Source organism: Sinohyriopsis cumingii, chromosome 15 (assembly GCF_028554795.1).
Source record: "Sinohyriopsis cumingii isolate HCF-2022 chromosome 15, ASM2855479v2, whole genome shotgun sequence".
Lineage (NCBI taxonomy): Eukaryota > Metazoa > Mollusca > Bivalvia > Unionida > Unionidae > Sinohyriopsis > Sinohyriopsis cumingii.
This window is the reverse complement of record NC_142975.1, coordinates 64,127,521-64,149,419: the sequence shown is the minus strand read 5'-3', so window position 1 is coordinate 64,149,419 and position 21,899 is coordinate 64,127,521. Positions and strand designations below refer to the sequence as shown.

At 36.2% G+C, this 21,899-nt stretch overlaps 1 protein-coding gene across 1 annotated transcript in view; it reads left to right on the top strand.

The window, feature by feature from the left end:
- The first annotated feature begins 351 nt into the window (after nucleotides 1-351).
- The window catches only part of LOC149781952 (cell surface hyaluronidase-like), a 36,114-nt gene continuing 14,566 nt past the window's right edge, over nucleotides 352-21,899 (top strand). Inside the window, exons 1-8 of the mRNA XM_089935044.1 lie at nucleotides 352-390; nucleotides 12,792-13,008; nucleotides 13,552-13,706; nucleotides 15,996-16,158; nucleotides 17,181-17,405; nucleotides 18,389-18,576; nucleotides 18,865-18,937; nucleotides 19,534-19,664. Coding sequence (XP_089791170.1) covers nucleotides 352-390; nucleotides 12,792-13,008; nucleotides 13,552-13,706; nucleotides 15,996-16,158; nucleotides 17,181-17,405; nucleotides 18,389-18,576; nucleotides 18,865-18,937; nucleotides 19,534-19,664 — 1,191 coding nt within the window. The remainder of the gene's footprint in view (nucleotides 391-12,791; nucleotides 13,009-13,551; nucleotides 13,707-15,995; nucleotides 16,159-17,180; nucleotides 17,406-18,388; nucleotides 18,577-18,864; nucleotides 18,938-19,533; nucleotides 19,665-21,899) is intronic.

The following is a 21,899-nucleotide window of genomic DNA, read 5'->3' as shown; positions in this document are numbered from 1 at the left end:
TCTTATTCTTTTATTTTTAAGCATATTCCCGATCATCCAAGCATTGCAAACTAGGGCTCAGGAAAGGAAGATAACAAACCTTTACGCAAATTAAAATTACTGGAAGCCATTACAGATATCTCCCACGAAGAATTTCAGAATGAGCAAAAATGTGACGCGTCTCTACGTGCAAACGCGAAGAAAGCATTATCGGGTACCGTGAGTAAGAGTAAGAACGGGGGTTCTTCTAAATTCCTTACTCGGAAAGGTTTAATGTATAGAGAATACTCTACACTTGATAGGAAGTTCTTGCAACTAGTGATCCCCCATAAATCCAGGTCGCATGTACTCGAGGTCGCGCAGGAGTCGAGTATGGCGGGTCCTTTAGGCATGAAGAAAACAACAGAGATGGTATTAAGAGAATTGTATTGGCCTGGTGTCAATAGCGACGTAGCGCGGTTCTGTCGCTTGTGCGAAGTTTGCCAGAAAACTGTCTCTAAGGGCAGGATAACTAGAGTACCGTTAGGTCAAATGCCATTGATAGATACTCCGTTTAAAAGAGTGGCCTTTGACAATGTGGGACCTATATTTCCACATACAGATCGGTAAAACCGATTGATCTTGACGCTGGTAGATTGCGCTAACAGATACCCCGAAGCCATAGCTTTGCCATGGATTGAAACCGAACGTGTATCCGAAGCGCTCGAGGACATGTTCAGCAGGGTCGGAGTGCCCGAAGAGGTTCTTACGGATTGTGGAGCGCAATTCACCTCAGATCTCATGGCAGAAATTAGAAGGTTGTTGTCCCTTAAACAGTTGCGCACGACACCCTACCACCCTATGTGCAATGGGTTGGTCGAGAAATTCAACGCGACGTTGAAGCAAATGTTGCGACGGAACAAACTTAAAGACCTAATAATGTTTCCTACCTTAAATAAACTCAGCATGTTTTTTTTCTTCTATGTTTTCTAATTTCATGGTGTTTGTGTTCGTAATCGTATCATTATATATGTTTTTTTATTTTGTAGGTGTTGTCTAATGTTGTAAAACGCTTAGTAAAGATTAGGCGCTATACAAAGTCCTTATTTTTATTATTAGTATGTGTGCGGAAAGACCTAAGGATTGGGATAGGTATCTGAACGCAATTCTGTTCGCGTATCGTGAGGTTCCTCATGAAAGGTTAGGCTTCTCCGCGTTTCAACTATTGTACTGTAGGACAGTTCGTGGTCCTATGCGCATTTTACGCGAACTGTGGTCAGACGAAGTCGCGGACGAAGAAGTCAAGACTACTTACCAATACGCAGTAGATCTGCGCGAACGATTAGAGCGTACATGTCGAATGACGCAAGGCAAACTCGCGAAATCTAGTTGTAGGTACGTGAAGTACTACAACAGAGGAACGCGAAGTAAAACGTTTGATGTTCGTGCTTCTCCCAACGAATACAAATTAGCTGCTATTCCAATGGAAAGGGCCATACGAAGTCAAACAGGTGAAAGGCGAAATGGGCTATATCATTGACGTGGAGGGTAAGTCCAAGATATTTCACGTCAATATGCTTAAACTCTATCTAGAAAGACCTAGACAAACAATGGATAAAGGGGTCTTGAATGTAGTATGCGTAGCGGTGATAAAGGATAAGTCGTGTGACGAATCGGAATCGTCTCCAGGACAGAAATGCCCCTTGAATACCCCAATTACGTAGGGAAAGAAGGTATTGACCAGATCAACGTATGCCCGGGTTTATCAGTGGGTCAGCGTGCACAAATATTGTAGGTTTTGTCCCAATACCCTGACGTGTTTACTTACAAACCGGGCTGTACTGGATTGATTCAACACGAGATCAAGTTGAATACCTCAGAGCCGATCAGGATTAAATGATATCCAATACCCTTTAATGTGCGAGAGACAATCAACGAAGAAGTGGGGAAAATGTTAGACAAGGAAGTGATCGAACCTTCCAGTTCCCCGTACTCGTCGCCTGTTGTGTTAGTCAGAAAGAAAGACGGGAAGAACCGTTTTTGCATTGATTTTCGGCAATTGAACAAAATCACCGTGTTCGACGCAGAACCAATGCCAGATATGGAAAGTTTATTTTCGAACTTGGCAGGTCATAAATGCATCCCCAAATTAGACTTTACCAAGGGATATTGGCAGATACCAATCGCTATAATGCCCGGGAGTTAACGGCATTCGCGAATCCGAAAAGTCTTTATCAATTTAAAGTTATGCCTTTCGCTTTAGTCAACGCCGGTGCGTCATGCGTTCGTCTCATGCGCAAACTATTAAACGGTATGGAAAACGTCGACAGTTTGTAAATGATATCTTTGTTTATATACATACATGGGATGAACATGTTAAAGTATTACGGGATCTGTTCGATAGACTTCACACTGCAAATATTACAGCTAAGCCCACCCAAATGTAGTATAGGGCATTTTAGCCTAGAGTGTTTGGAACATCTCGTGAGTGGATTAGGTCAGTTGAAACCTCACCCAGATAAAATAGGAGCAATCAAAGATGCACCTAGACCAGAAAATAAAAAACAAGTACGATCTTTCTTTGGTTTGATTGGGTTTTATAGGAAATGTGTCCCCAATTTTGCGGCTATTGCCAGCCCATTAACAGCCTTGACTAGGAAAGGGCAACTGAATAAATTCCTTGGGGTGTGTGCCAGGAAAAAAGCATTTAATGCTTTAAAACAGAAACTGTAAGTGCACCAATGTTAAAGTTGCCAGAATTGAACAAAACGTTTGTGCTGAGGACTGATGCGTCCGATACGGGTTTTGGGGCTGTTTTGATACAGGAGCAAGAGGGAATGAAATTGCCCATTGCTTATACAAGTAGGAAATTGCTCCCTAGGAGCGAAACTACTTAGTAATTAAAAAGGAGTGCCTAGCCTTAGTATAGGGGATAGGAAAATTATATACGTACCTTTTCGGGAGGGAGTTTACTTTCCAAACGGACCATCAGCCGCTCTTATACTTGAACAAAGCAAAGGTCGCAATGCAAGATTGGTGCGTTGGGCGTTGTCTTTGCAACCGCATAGTTTCCGGATCGAGGCGATTCGAGGATCGGAAAATGTGGGTGCTGAGTTTTAAAGTAGGGTGTAGTTATCAGATCATTTTCGTTCACTATTCAAATTGGAAGTTTTAACAATTGTTTATGTTCACATTCCGTGATTTTTCTAAAAGTGTTACCACTTTTTTTGGGGGGGGAGGTTCTGTCACGGAATTAAATTCTTTTATTTATTGAATACATGTACTCCGGTTTCGTTTTTTGTTACAACGATACCAGAGGATGATTTATGTATATTGTGTCGTGTTTCGAAATAGTAAGTTCGGTTCATCCCATGCCGCACGTGCGAAGTGCTCTCGATGGGACGAACCAATGCATATAATGCACAGACTATGTTTGTGTATAAATACTTTACCGTACGTAAGTTTCTTAACAATACCAAATAGTCTTGTCAGCAGTCAGTCTGCTTCAAAAACGTGCACATATCCAGCTGTCGAGGTATGTAAGTTTATTAATTTCTAGTTTATAAGCTATAAGTACTGTATTACCACGTTTATCTTTTAATCTTTGCTATATAGCCTTGGTTTACGCAGCATAATACACATATTTCTATTCTCGTTTTCTACTTAGCAAGGGATTTATATTAGCAATGACAAGCTACATTTTTAAAAAAGACTGTTTAATATAGTAGGATTCTTATCGAGCAAGATTAGGTTTATTTTTGAACCTGTCATTTTGTAATTATTGTGCTGATAATGTAATCTATATAATTTACCGTGTATAACGTCATTGTGTTATTATGCCCGTGTCCTGTATGATACACGGTATTGGATATATTTTCAGCTGTCTGTCTGTGACCGGAGTGTCTGTGTCTCTCTCTGTCACCAGAGTGTCTGTGTCTGGAGTGACTAGAGTGTCTGTGTCTCTGTATGTTACTGGAGTGTATGTGTCTGGAGTGACCGGAGTGTTTGTGTCTGGAGTGACCAGAGTGTCTACTGTCCGGGGTGTTCGGAGTGTCTACTGTCCGGGGTGTCCGGAGTGATCTACTGTCCGAGGTGTCCGGAGTGTTTACTGTCCGGGGTGTCCGGAGTGTCTACAGTGCGGGGTGTCCGGAGGGTCTACTGTCCGGGGTGTCTGGAGTGTCTAACGTTCGGGTGTCCGGAGGGTCTAATGTTCAGAGTGTTCCGAGTGTTTCGCAGTCTTCTGAGTGTCCAGAGTCTGTAGCAGCTGTGAAGCTGAACTGTAGCAGCCGTGGAGCTGAAAAAACGTGTACTGATGACGGAGTGTGTCTCCGTATATGTAATTTATTAGCCGTGGGCTAATTTTAGGGTTCGTAAAACCCAGTGTATCTTTCAGGACTGATAAGTTGTATATCTGTCCCTCTTTCTTGTCACCATAATTTCGCTACCTGAGTGAATGCATTTTACTACTTGAGTAAAATTTTACATCTTTTACTACCTGAGTAAACTATATCCAACGTTTCATTACCAAATCGTTGTGAAATATTCACCCCTTGTCTCTGTATTTGCAAAATTATTTTTTTTTTTGTATTTTTCATCAAGTCTGTGCGTTCTTATGTTAATTCAATCCAATATTCGGATTGTATATATACACACATATTCATAATCAATTGCTCATGCAAGTCATCCATTTTTAAACCTTGTAGTTATATCTTCGCCAAAAGTGTTCTGTTGTGAATCCGAAAAGTCCACCCGGTTAGCTTGTTACACCATGATGCGCCCTTATTTCGCTGTTTTCTCTCGACGAAATGTCAGGACGTCCTTGGTTAGTGGACTTTATACCCTAGGATTAAAATATCAAAGATGGATCCATGTAAAAACCTAATAAAGAGGGGACGAATTGGCTCAAATGGAAACGTAAGATATAATCTTACAGCATCTGTAGAGTTCTGATTGCTTTATCTAGCCGCAATGTTCTAGAAATAGGCTGAAAAGTTTTTTTTTCTCAAATTTTCCTACTGTTAGAACGGATCATTACTTTCGTACTGTTCAACAGGCGTTGAAATCAAAATCCTGTAATCAGAAGTTCAGTTAGTACAAACTCTTTCATTCAGTCTATTAATATGTGCGTGTTTTTCGTACCTGGTACCCGTCGAACGCACCTTATATCGCAGTTTGCTATCGACGAAATTCGTCAGGACTTCGTTCGAGAGTTGACTATCCCCAAGAGAGAAAATATAAAAGAAGGTTCCATGTCGAAACGGTTTAAAGATATAATGTTTTCACGGCACGTGTCTTAATCGACTTTCATCTAGCAGTAGATTTCTCGAAATCGCCTCGACGAATTTTTTTTATTAAAAAAATTTTTTAGAACGTGTATCTAGTTAGATAATTGGCAGTAAACTAAAACATCTGACGCAAATGTTTTTGTGTGTGGGACATGTTATTGTCCATATTTTGTTTCGGATAAATTGTGACCCACGTGTGAACCAAAATACATTTAACCCGCTAAGAGAGTAAACATTGCGTTCGCTGATGCGTGAAAATAGTATCGTTTAAACTTGCAATTTCAATAAATCATTGTTTATCTCACAAAGTAACCTAAAGGCTTCGGTGACTCCAGGTAGATCGCTTAGTTCCCAAGGATTATATGACAATCTTATAGGCCACAAACTCATAGACCCATTTTTCTACTGATAAATGTTAAGCCCTTGTCACCAGTAGTAATCCCAGGCATTGTGTTATTGAGAATTGTAAGGACAATATTTATTTTGAACTGGTATATAGCAAGAACTTAAACAAATGAAACGTAACTACTCAAGTTTTAAGAGCAAATGGACAATATATTTAGTCAACCATTTACTTTTGGTGCCTCGGGGTGAGAATAGACGTTACTGGATGGATAGTCGTCAAACAATGAGACATAGTGTGTCGATGACGTTAAAATACTAGATTTTAATATTTTGCCTTTTAAATTATTACTACCACTTGGTTTTGAGAAATCGCACCTGTTAACTAACTTTACGCAAATATTTAAGCCACTATTCGGGACACAGTTAATCTAGTTCACAATAAAACTGTCCCAAACCGTTTTATTGTCTGACTCACAAACGACTGCTTTAATATATACTACTTGATGAAGAAAGTGCATATTTGATGCAGAAATTGATATCAAACACCCAAGAGTATATGATCATAAACAGCTTCTCCTGTCGTGATAATCACAGCCTGAACTTGCGCGTGGAAGCGAATACATGGATATTTATCCCATTTCACGTGGTAACAGAGGAACTTGGATGAAGAAGGATGATATTTAGCTATTGGTTAGAAACAGCAAGCTGGAAACATCACAAACAAATTAAAAAATAGGAACGCCCCCAAGACCCTCACGTGGAAAATATGTACACAAAATACACGTTTGTGTTTGAAATATAGACCTTGTGATTAAATATAAATTTGAAAATAACCGACAGACGCTTTGCGCAAGAGTTTATATATGTGCTTTTGTGAACCTTTTTCTATTTATTACGTTAATGCCACAGTTTTATAGGACAATATTTTATCATTTGCAAAATAAAAAAGGAAGAAAAGTCAGTTGGTTCGCGGATGTTTAAGGTGTATGCCTGTTTTGTCCTTATCTCTAGCAGACGTAACTAATGTGAAAAGAATCCGTTTAGAGTTGTAATGCTTTCCTTATCTAGGTGATTTCTAAGATAGTGATATGACTAATTTTATGTTAGGACGAAAACGCGTATTCTTACTCAAATGAATTTCACTTGGACAGTAAATGGAAGAGTATGCTTGTAACACATTTGTTATCTTGCTACTATTCATAATATATTCTATATACATCATATATTGCAGAATGAATCCATATCGGCTGAGTTATTTCACGTATATTTCAAATGGTGATGCTAGTGTAACAAATTATATGATTTCCTCAATCGGTCTATTTAAATAATGTTTTGATTGTATGAATGAACATGTGAATTTCCCGATCATATATGAGTTCACTTTTCCAATTTGTCAACATTATAGCTCCTGTATACTCTTAGTAATGTATACCGATCAAATCATTACCATATTCAGCTAAAAGGAAAATTAGAAGAACGACTGAATGAATGAATTCTAAAGTGAGACAGTCTAATTTCCTAATTAAGCATACTCGTTGTTTCTGTATCTGCTTGCACTGATGAAGCTGTCCAATTTGTCTCTGATATGTACCGAAAGCCATCGTGTTTTATGTTAGAGCAGTATTATAAAGCACAATATTTTCAGGATGGTTTCTATTTTCTGTAGACACACGGAATTATTATATGCTCATTTTCTCCCCCATTAACTTTACATTGTCAGAATCGTGCAGTATTACCCGATATTGAACCCGCGCGACAATACACATATAGCATTCATATGCATAAAGGAACTGCTTTCTATTGTAAACAAACAATGGATGCATACGCCAGCACTTCTGATTTGTGTATAAATCATGTACACTCGCGTAAGGGGCTCTTTACGTTGTGGTTGTTTAAATTTGTTTCTGAATGAACTAAAACAGATGTTTCGTGGACTGCCACATACCAGCTGCTTTGGCACATTCCGCGTTGATACAATGTTTCGGATTTAGGCTAGCTACAGTATACAACAGACGCAAGAATTGGTCCTTACAAATAACATACAAGTGACAAGTCATATACTCTCTTCTTTAGCTGGTGATAAGAATGGCAAAATAAAATTTACTTACAGTTTTGTATCCTGAATTTCCTCAAAATGTATTTTCTTAATTCTGCAAATCCAAATTACATGAGCCATGTCATAGGTTCTCAATCTTGATTACGTATTTCGAAATTGTACTGTAATTTCGATGATAATTGCAATTACATCCTCCTTACTGCACTCAAAATGAAAAAAACATTAAATTCCATAGCGTCCTTTTGATAATTGCAAATGAAAGACTTCAAATATTTTCCACATTATGATTTCAAACATTCAATGACAGAAACAGAAACACATTTGCAGATGTCAACAGGCTTCTCCTTAGCGTCCTCAATCTCATGTATTTCATGTGGAATTGTCGCATACAAATCCAGTCCATAATCACGAAATTTCCTAGAATCGAGAATAATACCAAAGTCTATTCACTCGAGATCAAATCGAAAAGTTCTTGCAATGCACATTCATGCACAATATGACTCCAAATTTCAATTTTAACTAGACGCACCATTTTCTTTCCAAAGTTATGTCGAGCGTGCGGCTAAGTTCAAATTTATCTGGGCGGAGTTATGTGCGCAGTAATAATGATAATTTGTGCAATGATGAATATGAGCTTGTGTATTTAGCTTGGAATACGGCATACATTCATTTACGTTGTTTCTTGTAGAATAAAAAATGAGCATATAATAAAAAGGTTAATGCATTTGTATGTGAAAATATGAACTCGTTTTGTCAGAAGGTCGTACATTATTCCATCCAAATAGCTCGTTCATATTTTCCCATACAAATGCAGGAACCTATAAATATTGCACAAGTGATAGTTTCGTCATGAGTGGTCCATAATTTAATTACACAGAAATTTCCGCATAATGATATCCTTGATAATCAATGAACATGTTATGAGACAACAGTCATATAGAAGACAAATATCATTTCATTTTACAGATATTAGAAATATATTAGTACCAGTGATTTTAGCCGAGCCCATATATGTGACGACATCTTTAATCCCTTGGATAAAACCTATTTTATTGGGTTGTTGTTTAAAAGGGACCAATTATATTTTTAACTATAATATTAACATCATTGAAAACGATACATTTATAACACCATGTTTTGTCTACCCATATGTAGTACGAGAGATATCAGACAGTATTCTTATCTCATCTTGCTTCATATTATATAGTATGACTGAATGGTGTTTGCTCTTATTTTCATATATAAGTATTATACTGTGTTCAGTGTGTGATATGACGTTAGGCATGGTCCTTTTCTGATTTTTCAAAAATAGCATTTATACGATCAAGTATGAGAAAGTCAAGAAACCGTTTTGAGCATATTAGGGTTCATGTCACTGCAATCAAATCAAAACATGCTGCAGTAACATTACTGTCACAGCTTCTACTTCTAACCAAGTTACTGAGTTTAACTTTCTCTGACTTTTGCCACACAACAATTTAGGAGGGTACCGACATAATGCAATGAATTGCAAACGAATAATTTCTGTGTTATACACAACATTAGAAGGAGGAAGAATCAACTTCAGTCGAACAACAACATAAGACGATGACGCAAGAAACGAAAACGATGACTCTCAGCAGTCAATAATGTGTAATTAGTGTAACAGTGGATCTCTTACATCAGTTTCGGACCGAACATAAAGAAATAAGAGCGTTATATCGAACCTACCTGTGAAAACCAAAGAACAAGAGACATATACTTTCTACAATATCTATAACATCAAAAGCAACAACAGCAAGAACAGCAGCAAGGACAATGATGCCAAGATTGTTTGACTCGTACTAAGACATTCAAAGAAATCACTTCGAGCTATTAATAGAAAATCTTTTGACGTTGTTAAACTGGCAATTTCATGACAACCAAAATTGCTCATAAAATTGATGTTATCCTTGTATTGCCCAATCAAACCAAACAAAGAAAGTACGTGTGCGTCTGAAGAAAATCTAACATTATTTTAATACAAATAGTATGCTTGCATATAAACTCTTTTCGGGGGAAGTGATTTATAACCGAAACATGCTATTGACTTCCAAAGGAGGCCCTATTGTCATCCGCAATGTTCCGTTCCCACGGTGAAACATCTTTTCATGACTAGTTTTAATTTTCCATTTGGGTTATAATGGTACAGTAACCTGTAATAATGTTTTTCCAAACTATTTTCATAACATGTAATCCATAAGGCGTCTATGCCGCTCTTTTTAGCTACTCCTGGAGTGCTCTCTCTCTCTCTCTCTCTCTCTCTCTCTCTCTCTGAATGCAACAAGAAGAAAAGTCCTGAAATATCAGAGTGAATTTTTGAGGCCAGTTTTCATGATATCAACAAAATTTACTATCTTCTCACAAACCACACTAGCGGCACAAAACCATAAAATATCGTACACACCCTAATCGGTATAAGACACTAATAAAATCGCTATTGTACGCCCCTGAAACCCTCCTCACTGATTGCTAGAACAACAAATGTTTATCAGGGAAATGTATGAAGCATCAGCCAGACGAAACTTGACCTAGTAGTCGTATGTCACGTATCTAGGCTAACTTATTTAGCCCATAACGCTTTCTTGTTAAGTATAATTAAACTAAATTGAACGAATCGCCCGAGGTGATTACGTCTGATACACGTGTGCATCAGAACGGTACATCAGTACCCGGACCCAATATTTGTATGACATTGTTATTAGCTGAGTATGAAAGAAAGCGAAACATGATGTCATCAGACACGTGGCAAAGCACACAAATAGCGATCGGAAACTTCAGTATAAATACAAGCACCTTAACCTTATCTAGCAAAATACTACCGAACGCTGATGATGGCATTATGTCGTATCTCGTTCCATATATTGGCGTTGTTCCTGCTATTAGTAGCACATGAACAAACGGCCGCTGTAGCCACTTGTCCACATGAAGATGCATCTCTTAAATTATGGTCAGATCCGACAACGTGGTCTTCAGGAAAGGTAATGTTGTCTTTTCTATTTTTCTTTTTGTTATTTGATTGCATTTTTAACATCGTTTAATCCAAATGCCTTTAAACGGTGTAAATAAAGTCTTAAAACATCAAAATATGTGTTTTATTGGACAATTAATTATCAGAAACATTTTATTCCTATGATCATTTACAATTCCAAACATGTCTGCGTTCACAGTATTACATTTAATCGACTATGGTGGTTGTATTGTTGTTTCAATTTGGTTATATATGCAGCGAGCATAGGTGTTATCTAACAAAATGCGGTAGCTATCGACCCCGAAGGGGAGGCAGATTTAGAATCCATTTTGTTTGGTTTGGTTGGTTATTGGTTTACATATTTTAAATATGAAGAAGAGAATTTATAATTTTTGTGCAAAGAGCAGGGATACCACTACCACCACCACCACTAGTATGTCTTCAACACCATTATTCTTCAATGACCGTACCACTTTTATTGGCTACAAACAGTTATGTTCGCTATAATGCATACATACATTCAATAAAGGCAGTTTGGTAAGGAGATTTCAGATAGGTATTCAAACGTAATAAGTGGCGAACCCGTTTACATCTATAAGAGATGGCAAGATTGATAAAATCGACGGGAAATGGAAAACAAAAATAAAACAAAATCAGAAACCTTACTCACAAGAGGCTTCAGATATTAAGAAATAGATGTGAACATCATTGCAACATCTGAACATAGATGGTATACGTTATTACGAAAAGAACACGATATTATGAATGAGATGATGATGACGACGACGACGATGAGAATAATGATGATGGTTGTAGCAATGTGTGAAAACTATCAGAAATCTACCTGAAAACAAGATCAATAGAAACAAGTTTTTTTTTTCACATTTTCACATTTACCAGTCTGCAATTAATTTTAAAATAAGACAGATAGATTGAAGGATCTGACTAACTATTCGCAAACCGAATGATTATTAACATTTACGTACTTTGCCAATTTCTTTATACCATATAACAATTGTATTCAAGTTATTTTTATGTGCTAACTTTGTAGTAAGATACCTGACTCGATATAACGTTTGATAGCGGGATCCTATTTTGTAGTCTGAAGTCACATCTGTGTATAAATCTGTATTAGACGTATGAAATATTTCGGTTGTGTCTTTTCTCGCATGCTAAGGGAAATCTGTAACACTTAGGGTGGCTGCCCTACATTATTAATACTAGGCGTTAGTTTTCATTGCAGCTAAAGGTAATTATTAGGTGTTGCCAGGAGATATTTTCTTAGCGTATTGCAAAATGGAAATTGTATATGCTTAGCACCCATCAGAGCTGCCGAGCAAGTGAGACTAAGCCTGTTATTTAATCACTTGATATTGTGACCTCGCCATTGTGAAATATTTCAATGTTCATGCAGACTTTCCTTTCTGAAGAGATCGTGACTATTTAGTCTTGAACACTAATAACAAGAGAGGTAAGTAGTAATACCCTTCGAACAAGTGGACTTCTATGTTAAATTTGGGTGGGGTTGTACCCTACGGACAATGGGAATTTAACATTCTTGCCACCGTGACGTCATCATTCCTATTGTCCCTATACAAACCCACTATTTTTGATGCCAGACAGTCCCAACATTTTTGACCCTAGACAGTCCCAATCCATTGTCCCTATACATCCAATGTTAAAATTCCTCATGTTAAATTCCCATTGTAGGTAGGGTACAACCACGTAAATTTAACATAGAAGTCCCTTTGTCCGTAGGGTATCACCTATTACTACTTATGTAGAAAATAAAGAAACAAGAATGCCATGAGCAAATGAAATTTACAAAACGGATCGATATATTTCTATCCTTCGTGAGCCTGGGGTATATCAAGCGAACATCGGACATATTGTGATAATTTTCCATTGTTGACCGGTGTAATCATCTCATCAATGTATAATATCGTTTTTAATTATCTAGGTATTATGGATCTGCTACTGATGTCATCCAATATATATATATATATATATATATATATATATATATATATATATATCTGTCTCCTATAGCATATATGCTTTCCAACATATTATTATTATTATTATTATTATTATTATTATTATTATTATTATTATTATTATTATTATTATTATTATTATTATTATTATTATTATTCAGCCAGCTGTTGGCGCCAATGTGACAATCGACACGGGCATACTCCTAGATGAATCAACCCTTACCCTGACAGGCATTGTAGTGATCTCTAGTGGGAAGCTCGTATTCAGTCCTAACGTGGATATCACGCTAACAGTAAACTTTATAGAGATATCAGGAGAGGTCATCATTGGAAGTGAATCTTGTCTTCATCAAGGAAACGTTCATGTAACACTTGCCGGTAAGAACTGAATTTCCCAACATGTCATCGATTCATTTAATTGTTCTGCGTGTTATTCATATCTAAGATATTACTGCATATTACGTCTAAATAATAAATACTAGATTAGATGCAAAAGAGTTGAAGAAGCATGGCGAAATAAATTGATGAGATAGACAAAATAGAATAGTGTGATCTAATCTTTGACGCAAACGTATAGAAACTTTCAAATGCTAATTATGTACGTAATAGGTTCAAGCGTCAAAGTCTCATCGTATATTACTTTTACGACTAACAGACTAATGGCTGTTTATGAAAATAAGTTAATGGCAATATATCTACCATAGTTTTTGTATGATAGGTTGCATTTCACGTAACTGCGTATTAGTGTGATGTTAGAAGAGATGTTGGGGGAGAATAAACAGGAAATAATGCAAGTGCAAGAGATGAGTAGATGAACTTATATCGGACAGGATATAGAGGACCGATAACAACAATGACGAATAACAATGACGAATATCGATTCATTTACCCATTTACCCATTTTTCTGTGTTTTTTGACAGGAAAGCGCGGTGATTTCCCAGAAATCGGAAAGTCAATTTTAGTGAAGAGCGGTGGTACACTGGAGGTTCATGGCAAGAGAAAGTTGTCCTGGACTAAACTGGATGGAACTCTACAGAAGCTCTCCAAATCAAACGGAATTCTTTATGATCATAGCGTATGTGTACAATTGAAAATATCCAGTAGATGTTTCTTCAATGTCTTGTAGCATTTTTGTCCATTCGCGATTTAAGCGTTCTTCCGAATGGCAACCTTGTAACCAAACTGTCTTCAACACCGTCTGAGAGAGGGTGATCTTATTTGGTTTTTCATTACTGCAAAATTAGTATATTATGATTCTATTCCGTATACAGCCCTGATATGAAGTAGATTAGATTAGTCTGACCTTGTTATGGGTAATTTGGAAACGCAATTTTATTCTACACCCTGTTTAACCAATTGAGGTCGGACGATCATATTTGGTCTTTTGTTTCGCAAAGATTGTGCATGACAAAGACCTTTTCTCAATGATAGATACAAGCCAGGGTTGGGGTCAAAGTCAAACCACTAATAGACCTATATCTGCTATTGGCTCTACCAGAATATTGTTTTTATCGTAACTTATCTTTGGGTGCATGTACAGATGCATTTCTGGTCAGTTTTGATAGAATAATCGGAAAACGGGAAAGAAATTATTCTTCCCAGTGCCGAATATAACTGACATCAGAGTCTTATTTACCTATATTCTTTCACAATCAAAGCGTTTAGTATCATGCTAATTATTAGAATTATTTATTGTCTTCCTCCAAGGAATATTCCTAACTGGTAAATTAGTTTTTTCTGAAGTGCATTTAACGTGCATATGTTTATTCCTTGACTGATGCTCAACAATCTATAAATCAAAGTAGAATATAAATATATTTAACAGTTTACTTATTTAGCCATCTCTACGTTTCCATCCATCTAGCTTGATCTTTACGATTAATTTTGTTATGTGTTTGTATTTCTTCCCATCTATTTTTCACTGATTCGACAAAGAAATCTAGCTGTTCTGCTAAGCTTATTTGTCTTATCTCAGTTTTGTTATCTCAGTCCGGTCGTCTCGGTCATGGTGTTCATGCAATAGGAAATTCTTTTACAATGAAGATACCTTTGCTGTTTTCTGTTGTGCCTTACGGAGTTGTTATAAAATCTAACAACATCAACACCTACAACAACCGAAAACAACGAATACATATCATAACGAAATTCACTAATAAAGCAATTGAAGGTATCTGCAACTCTAATAACACAAAACCAAACCATTTTGAGACACGCACACACACATACACACACGACGTTGAGCTTTTTGATATAGTTCGAGGCACACAGGCTATACACATCGCTGGCTACAGAAATCCATACTCTCTGCAAAGCCGGCACAAAATCATCAATGTATTATGTCATGCTGGTTTTCTCAACTTTGTCCAACAACAACACTCCACACCAGATGACTCAGACACAGTAAAGCAATTTCGAATGACAACATCTGCACCTACCAACCAGACTGATAATTCATCAGGTCCCACGCTATTCCACAAGTAGATTTCCTTGTAGTATGTCATTGCAATAGCGATTGCTACATCTTTGCTATTTCCATGAAAGAAAATATAAATTTCCCAGAAAGTCATGAATTTGAAATCTCCTCAGCTACTACACACTTGATTAAAACTGTATCCAGTAGGCCTCTTGTAATGCAAAGTATGGTGCCATTTTCTGCCATAGTACGTGTTCCAAATTGGCACTGTTGAAAGTTACATATTATCCATTTAAAATATTAATTATGTATAGTTATTCTAGTATGGCATACATCGATTCAATGTATTAATACAGTAATAATCTCAAATGTTTTTATGTTTCTATTTTCTCATGCGTAGAATATATGTACTTTTTGTCGACAGGTCTTCTAATTGATCTCATTAACATATTCATATTAATGTGCGGTATTGATATAGCTATAGCACGTTTCTCCAAACCGCTTGTTGTGTAATACTTCCAACACATAACAATTATGACTTTTTTCTTGATTTTGTTGCTGTTACGAGGAACGGCATATACAACTAGACTACACTTAGAAAATTATTCATATTTTCATAAATAGTATAAAACTTGATGACCTTTACATAACGTGAGAGGCTATACTATTAGCTCATTGATAATATGCGTGTTGTATTTGCTAGCTATATTGCAAGCATGCCGGGTACCATTAATTTAATTGAAAAAAGATGAGTGAGGAACACTATCTATGTCGGTGTTTGAACTAAGACAAGAAAATCCAGTCACGGGGTTACATTAGTTATCTCTCCGCGTGGCATAGCCTCGTGGGAGACAGAAATATAACCCTTTGACTGGGATTTCCTTGTCTCTGTTCAAACACCAACATAAATTCTATAAATATATATTAATCCATCCTTACATTCTCATTCAGGTGGATGGACCCAACGATCCTGACAGTTGGATGGACGCCCTTGTAGCATACGTCTTCGAAATCAATACCCTAAATCAGCCTGTGAAAAAGAAATTTGAAGTGTTTGGGTTTTACTCTTGGAATGAACTTAAAAAGCGGGATACTTTACGAAAAATGATTACAGGTACGCTTGAGCAATATCTGTCGACGTCAAGCTTTGCAAACAATTTTTTTCTTCTAATTTTAGGTTATAAAGAATTTAAATTAAATATGTAAAATCAAAAGGAGTATCCTTATTTGATTAAATATAGAATTGTGCTTATTCATTTCATCCTTGGGTACATGAAATCCTTGTTTTAATACAGAATAGATAGAGCCTCCGATTATCTTGAGTGAAACTAAATCTGAACGATGACGTTATTATTATATGTGTGTGTTTCTCTTTTCACAGAATTAGCAAACAACGAGGTGCTTTTGTTCTCGCTGAGAAAGAATTTGATCTTGACCAATGATTTAACCGAAATCTACAACGCATTTGAAACTTTAGTTTTTGGAAGTGTGACAGGCACAAGCAAGCTGAGGACAGTCAGCAACAACATGAATGCATACGCAGCCTTGGTGTATAAAAGTAAAATTTCACATTTTAAAATAAACGTAATTTGTAATAAATCGAGCCATCCTCCATGCAGAAATGAAATGTTTGTAGCCAAATTCAATTTCATTAGTGAATTATTATTAGTTTCACGACTCCCAGGCATTCTTAAATTTGATACAAATCCCAATACTACAAAAAATTCCAAACAAGTCCTTTGAATTTGCATTCATATAACGTGTTCAGGAACATTTCCAAATACCAAACAGCAACTTAAATTATGAATTGGAAAAATACGCGCACTTTTTTATAATTCATTGCTCCTAAGGAATGAGCAAAGTTTATCAGTGATTGTTTTACTTAATACAATAGAGAAATAGTATTAAATGGTTTATATGTGTCATTTATCTTCTCTATACATGATCCTAATAATATTATCTCCTTGCAAATGACCATTTTGATTCATTCTGCTTTGCTGTTTGCATGTCTGTGTATGTATGTATGTATGTATGTATGTATTTGTGTGTGTGTGTGTGTGTGTGTGTGTGCAAGCGTGCGTGCGTGCGTGCATGTATGTATGCGTGCCAGACCATAAACATTTTATACTATTGCAGCTTCCACTGGTGTAGTGGTGAAAGAGACAATCACTCCTCCATCCAGCTCAGGAAGTCTTGCCTCCGCTGAATTGACTCTTTGGGACAAAGGGCTGAAGTTTCTTGTGGAGAGCTTGACTGACACTGACGAATCCTGGAAAGCCAAACAGAATTTTTTCATCTTTACTACTTTTGCCGCCTATCCCATAATAACTCTCATAGATTATGTGACCACATGGAATATTGGTAATAATCAATTTGTTTGTTAGGACATGCATACATGGACTCAAAACCACTCTAAAATTTAAATACACCAGACATCAACAGCAAGCTCCTTAGCAGCATAGAGCTGTAATAAACCATTAGTTATCAATAGTTTTACCTAGCTCAGCTCAGTAAGTATTAGGACGTAGAAATAATCATAGAGGTTCGAATAGAAGGACATCATGCTTAGTTCAAAGGTAAGATGTGCCATAAGATTTAAGGTAAATGGATGCTAAGTGAATATAAAGAAAGAATTTGTAGAATTCCTCTTTGCATATTGATATGATGGCATACACAATCTATTAGCCTGTCTGGAGGAATAATAATAATAATAATAATGAATGAGCGTGTACTTTAGATCTCATCCCATCTTATTAAAGGGGACAAGGTCGTTATTTCCTCCACTGATTATGATTGGAACCAGGCGGAAGAGGGGACAATAATAGAATGTTCTTCATGTAGCAACAAGCAAGTCAGGATAGACTGTAAGTAAACCTTTACGCTTTTGATAATTATAAACAATATCATCGTGCACTGTACATAATTGTAAATAGTTGCAATAGAAATCTAACTAGCAATTGACAAGGTAGAGATAAACGTTGTTTTGTGTTGTGTTTTTTTGTGTTCTATAATACACCTTTAAAGGTAATAAACGTACGAAAATACATTGGACACGATGTTTATCTCTGACTGAAGTATTACTCACACCTTTATAGACGGTGTTAGTGTCTATCACTGTTTAAAAATATTATTTAAGGAAAACAACTGCGCGCCAATGCCGAACAGCTTTAATAAGAAAAAAGTGATACACTTTCAGTGCATGTCAACACTTTCGTCTTCATAGTTTTGCATTTTGTAGTAAGCAGGGTGGATACTAGGTCTGTACAAAAATAGGAGACAGTGGTGGTGCTCGTGCGGAATCTTCTACATACATTATTAAATGGTTGATTTCTTCGCATTACCAGTACCACCCCGTTACACTCACTGGGGCCGGGTAGAAGATGGAGTAGTAGACATGAGAGCAGAGGTGGCGCTGTTGAGCAGAAACATTATTTTTGAGGGCAAAATGGAGGCTAGTTGTTACGTCAATGATGCCAATAGTCCAGGAAAGTGCAGCAACTTCAACTATGACACGTTTGGGGGACACATCAAGGTACAAGCCGAATTTATATCATATACAATTTCAGCATATGTACATAATACTTGTCAATAAATGTGATACATTCAGCTTATTGCCAGGAATTAACGCTAGATTCATTTTGACCATAAAATGTGGCCTTGTACATATTTACCATAAACATATATGTCATTAACAATATATTCTTCCTTGACATTACGTCATTAATGCATCCATAATCATGCATTTTCCTCGTAGAAGGTGGAATTCTGCTGCTATATATAGTTTAGACATATACATGCATGTACTTTGGTTTCATTTCAGTTTTTATACGGTTTTAAGAATGGGAGAGTAGAAGGAACTGAACTGTATCACATGGGACAACAGACCGATTTGGGTATGCGTGCTTAAAGCCGTGTTTGTTCACAATAAATACATGATTAAGGAAAATATTATCATTATCTCTCTGATCAATCTATCATACTGCTTTTGTAATAGCATGTTTTAAGGAAATAAGAAATTATTCTTAACTTTACACCGGCTATGATTATATCCGTACATTTAACGAAGTTTTCAAGAATGCGTTTCTTGTCTTTTTTCCCAATAGCCATATAGGATTACTTGTGATGTCTATGGCTTTTGTCGAAAATTTAAAACAAAAAGACAAAATACAAATAATAGCAATGCATTAAAGTTCAGAAAATCATACATGAATCTTCTGCATGTAATTTCCACAAGATATGTCAGAGAGGATTCCTTAAAACATCATCATTAAATTTACCAATTGCATTTGTAATATTCTGAGTTGCGCTTTTCTTTATTCTGTCTTTCTTCTAGCTTTAGTTAACTCGATGCTTTTATTGATTATACTAGTGATGAGACGTTTGTTTTGTATGAGCATTGAGACGGTCAAGCCATAAAATTACTGACATAAATTGGATCAAGACATGTGACTGATATACATTTAAATATTTTAATTCGCGTTCCTTCCAGGTTCATATCCCGTTCACTTCCATATGTGCAAAGACACGAGAAATTACACCAACAGACCTTACGTCAAGGAGAACAGTATACACCATACCTTTGCTAGATGTGTAACTATCCATGGAACTCACGGTGTATTGGTAAGAGATCTCATTTTGTCAAATAAAAGTGAAACTTCTTTATATGTCATATTTATTACTTCCAAAATATTAGATGGGTATTTCCCTCACACCGTAATCGTTTAGACTCTACAATTTCTAGACGTCACAATTCTCATGCTAACCCCTTGAATACCAAAACTTGCGAATATGTTATTTACAAGACCTTTTGGGATAACAGGAACATTATTTTAGCTATTATCTGTAATTACTTAGAATCATATTGTTTCTCAGCTTTGTTTAAATGGTCGTCGAAATCATGCTTCTTAGCAACAATGTCACTTTAAAATTGAAAATTAGACTGAATAACTGGATCAAAATTTCAACAACGCAAATTTTAAAGTCATGTCCAATCGTTTGATTTCGGAAATTGTAAGTTACGCCTAAAAATCAGTTAGATATATTGCTCAGTTCTAGCTGTTCTTGTGACTTAGATCTGACTTTCCGCCTAAGCAGATTCAAATGTCACTAAATTTAGTCTTAAAGTTTAGTCTGTTTGTGGAGTTCAGAATGTTTGGTTCATTTGAGATCAAACTTATATTTCTTCTGATCAAACTTACATTTCTTCTGATTAAACTTAAATTTATTCTGATCAGACTTAAATGTCTTCTGATCAGACTTATATTTCGTCAAAATAAGTCTTAAATTTTGTCCAGACTCAAAATTTAGTAAATGTCTAAAATTTAAGCCAGTTTTAAACTTCGGCGTAAATGCGTAAATATTTGTTTAAACCTCTATTTATGTTCTGTAGGTGAAATCTGTGACAGGTTCAGGATTCTAAAATTCAGGTTTAGACTCGGTTATGTGTTGATTGATCTTATCCAGTCCAGGACTTGTATTGGTAAAAGCATCATGTTTGTACAGAACGCTCATTGCATGTAGAAATGAACCCGTTTCAGTCTAAAACAAAATTCCACTCGTAAAAGACTGTTCCGTTGTTTTTAGCGGACCCGCCCTCCATGCAAATGACAGAAAACTTTCCAACACAAACCTTCACTTTTTGAGTATATGGTGACAGTATCAGGACATTTGTATTGTATATATATCACGATACCAATTTTATACGCGAATATTAAGTAGTTAGGTCTCATTGATGGAAATAAAAACTAATTTGTGCATTTGAATTTTTGAAAGATAGTCAGATTACTGTGCAACTTGCAAAGTCTCCATTTTGATTATGCAAACAATAACCTAGATTTTAGTTTTTATGCGAACTGATCCATCGGTAGTACTTTGGAATTATTAAATAAATTATCACATCGCAAATAGTTCATCTTATAGCTATCTATTAATTAATAAAGGAACTGAGTAGGCAGATCAAACCTTTGCTTCCAGAGACGATCACATTAAAATGTGTAATATATACAGTATAAATAAAATTTATTTACAACTAAATGGCTAAAAGCAAAACTCCTGTTTTAACTATAATTTGTGGCGTTTCCCTTGGGTCTTCTGGATATTCAATGATTTGGTACCCTGGTAACAAACCCGACTCCTGCGAAACATCTCATATTGCTAATTAATTTGTGTCACACAAACGGAAATGGTTCCGTTGAAACAAATCGAACAACTGCTGGGTTTTTGCATTGATAGCATGCCTGAATTGAATTGCGCGTCAGTTCGTGTGATATGATGTAAAGTTTGTTATCTTAAAATAGAACTGAATTAGGAGTTGATTTATAGACGATCGATAATATAAAGCGAAATGGACCGAATGTTACCTTATGTGTTGGTGATTTCAAAGTATTCAAAGCGTCAAAAACTTCGTTAAAGAAGAGAACATTTATACCCATTGAACAAAAGATCAAATGACCCATTATCATACATACTATCAAATGGCAGAGATGAAATCCCAGCAAATTGCCGGTAAATTCTCACATTTTCATGAGGGAAAAATCCATTGTGAATTCCGCTTCACACGGCATGATTTCTAACGTCCCTAAAATGTTCGTTATATTAGTTTTATGTACCATGGCCGCTCTTTATGACATCTACATTGGTATTTTAACTTTTGTTATATAAACGTATTTATTCATAATATGCTATACATCTTATTTCAATCGCTAAAGCCTCTCAAAATAAAATGCTTCCTCTGTGAAGAAATATTTTGGTTAATTTACACGCTGGGCATTTTCCTCCTGTCGTTAATGTCATTTTTAAAATGATCTCTATCAAGTCATGTCACGTTATTCTGCTGCTGACCCTGTCTGTATATAA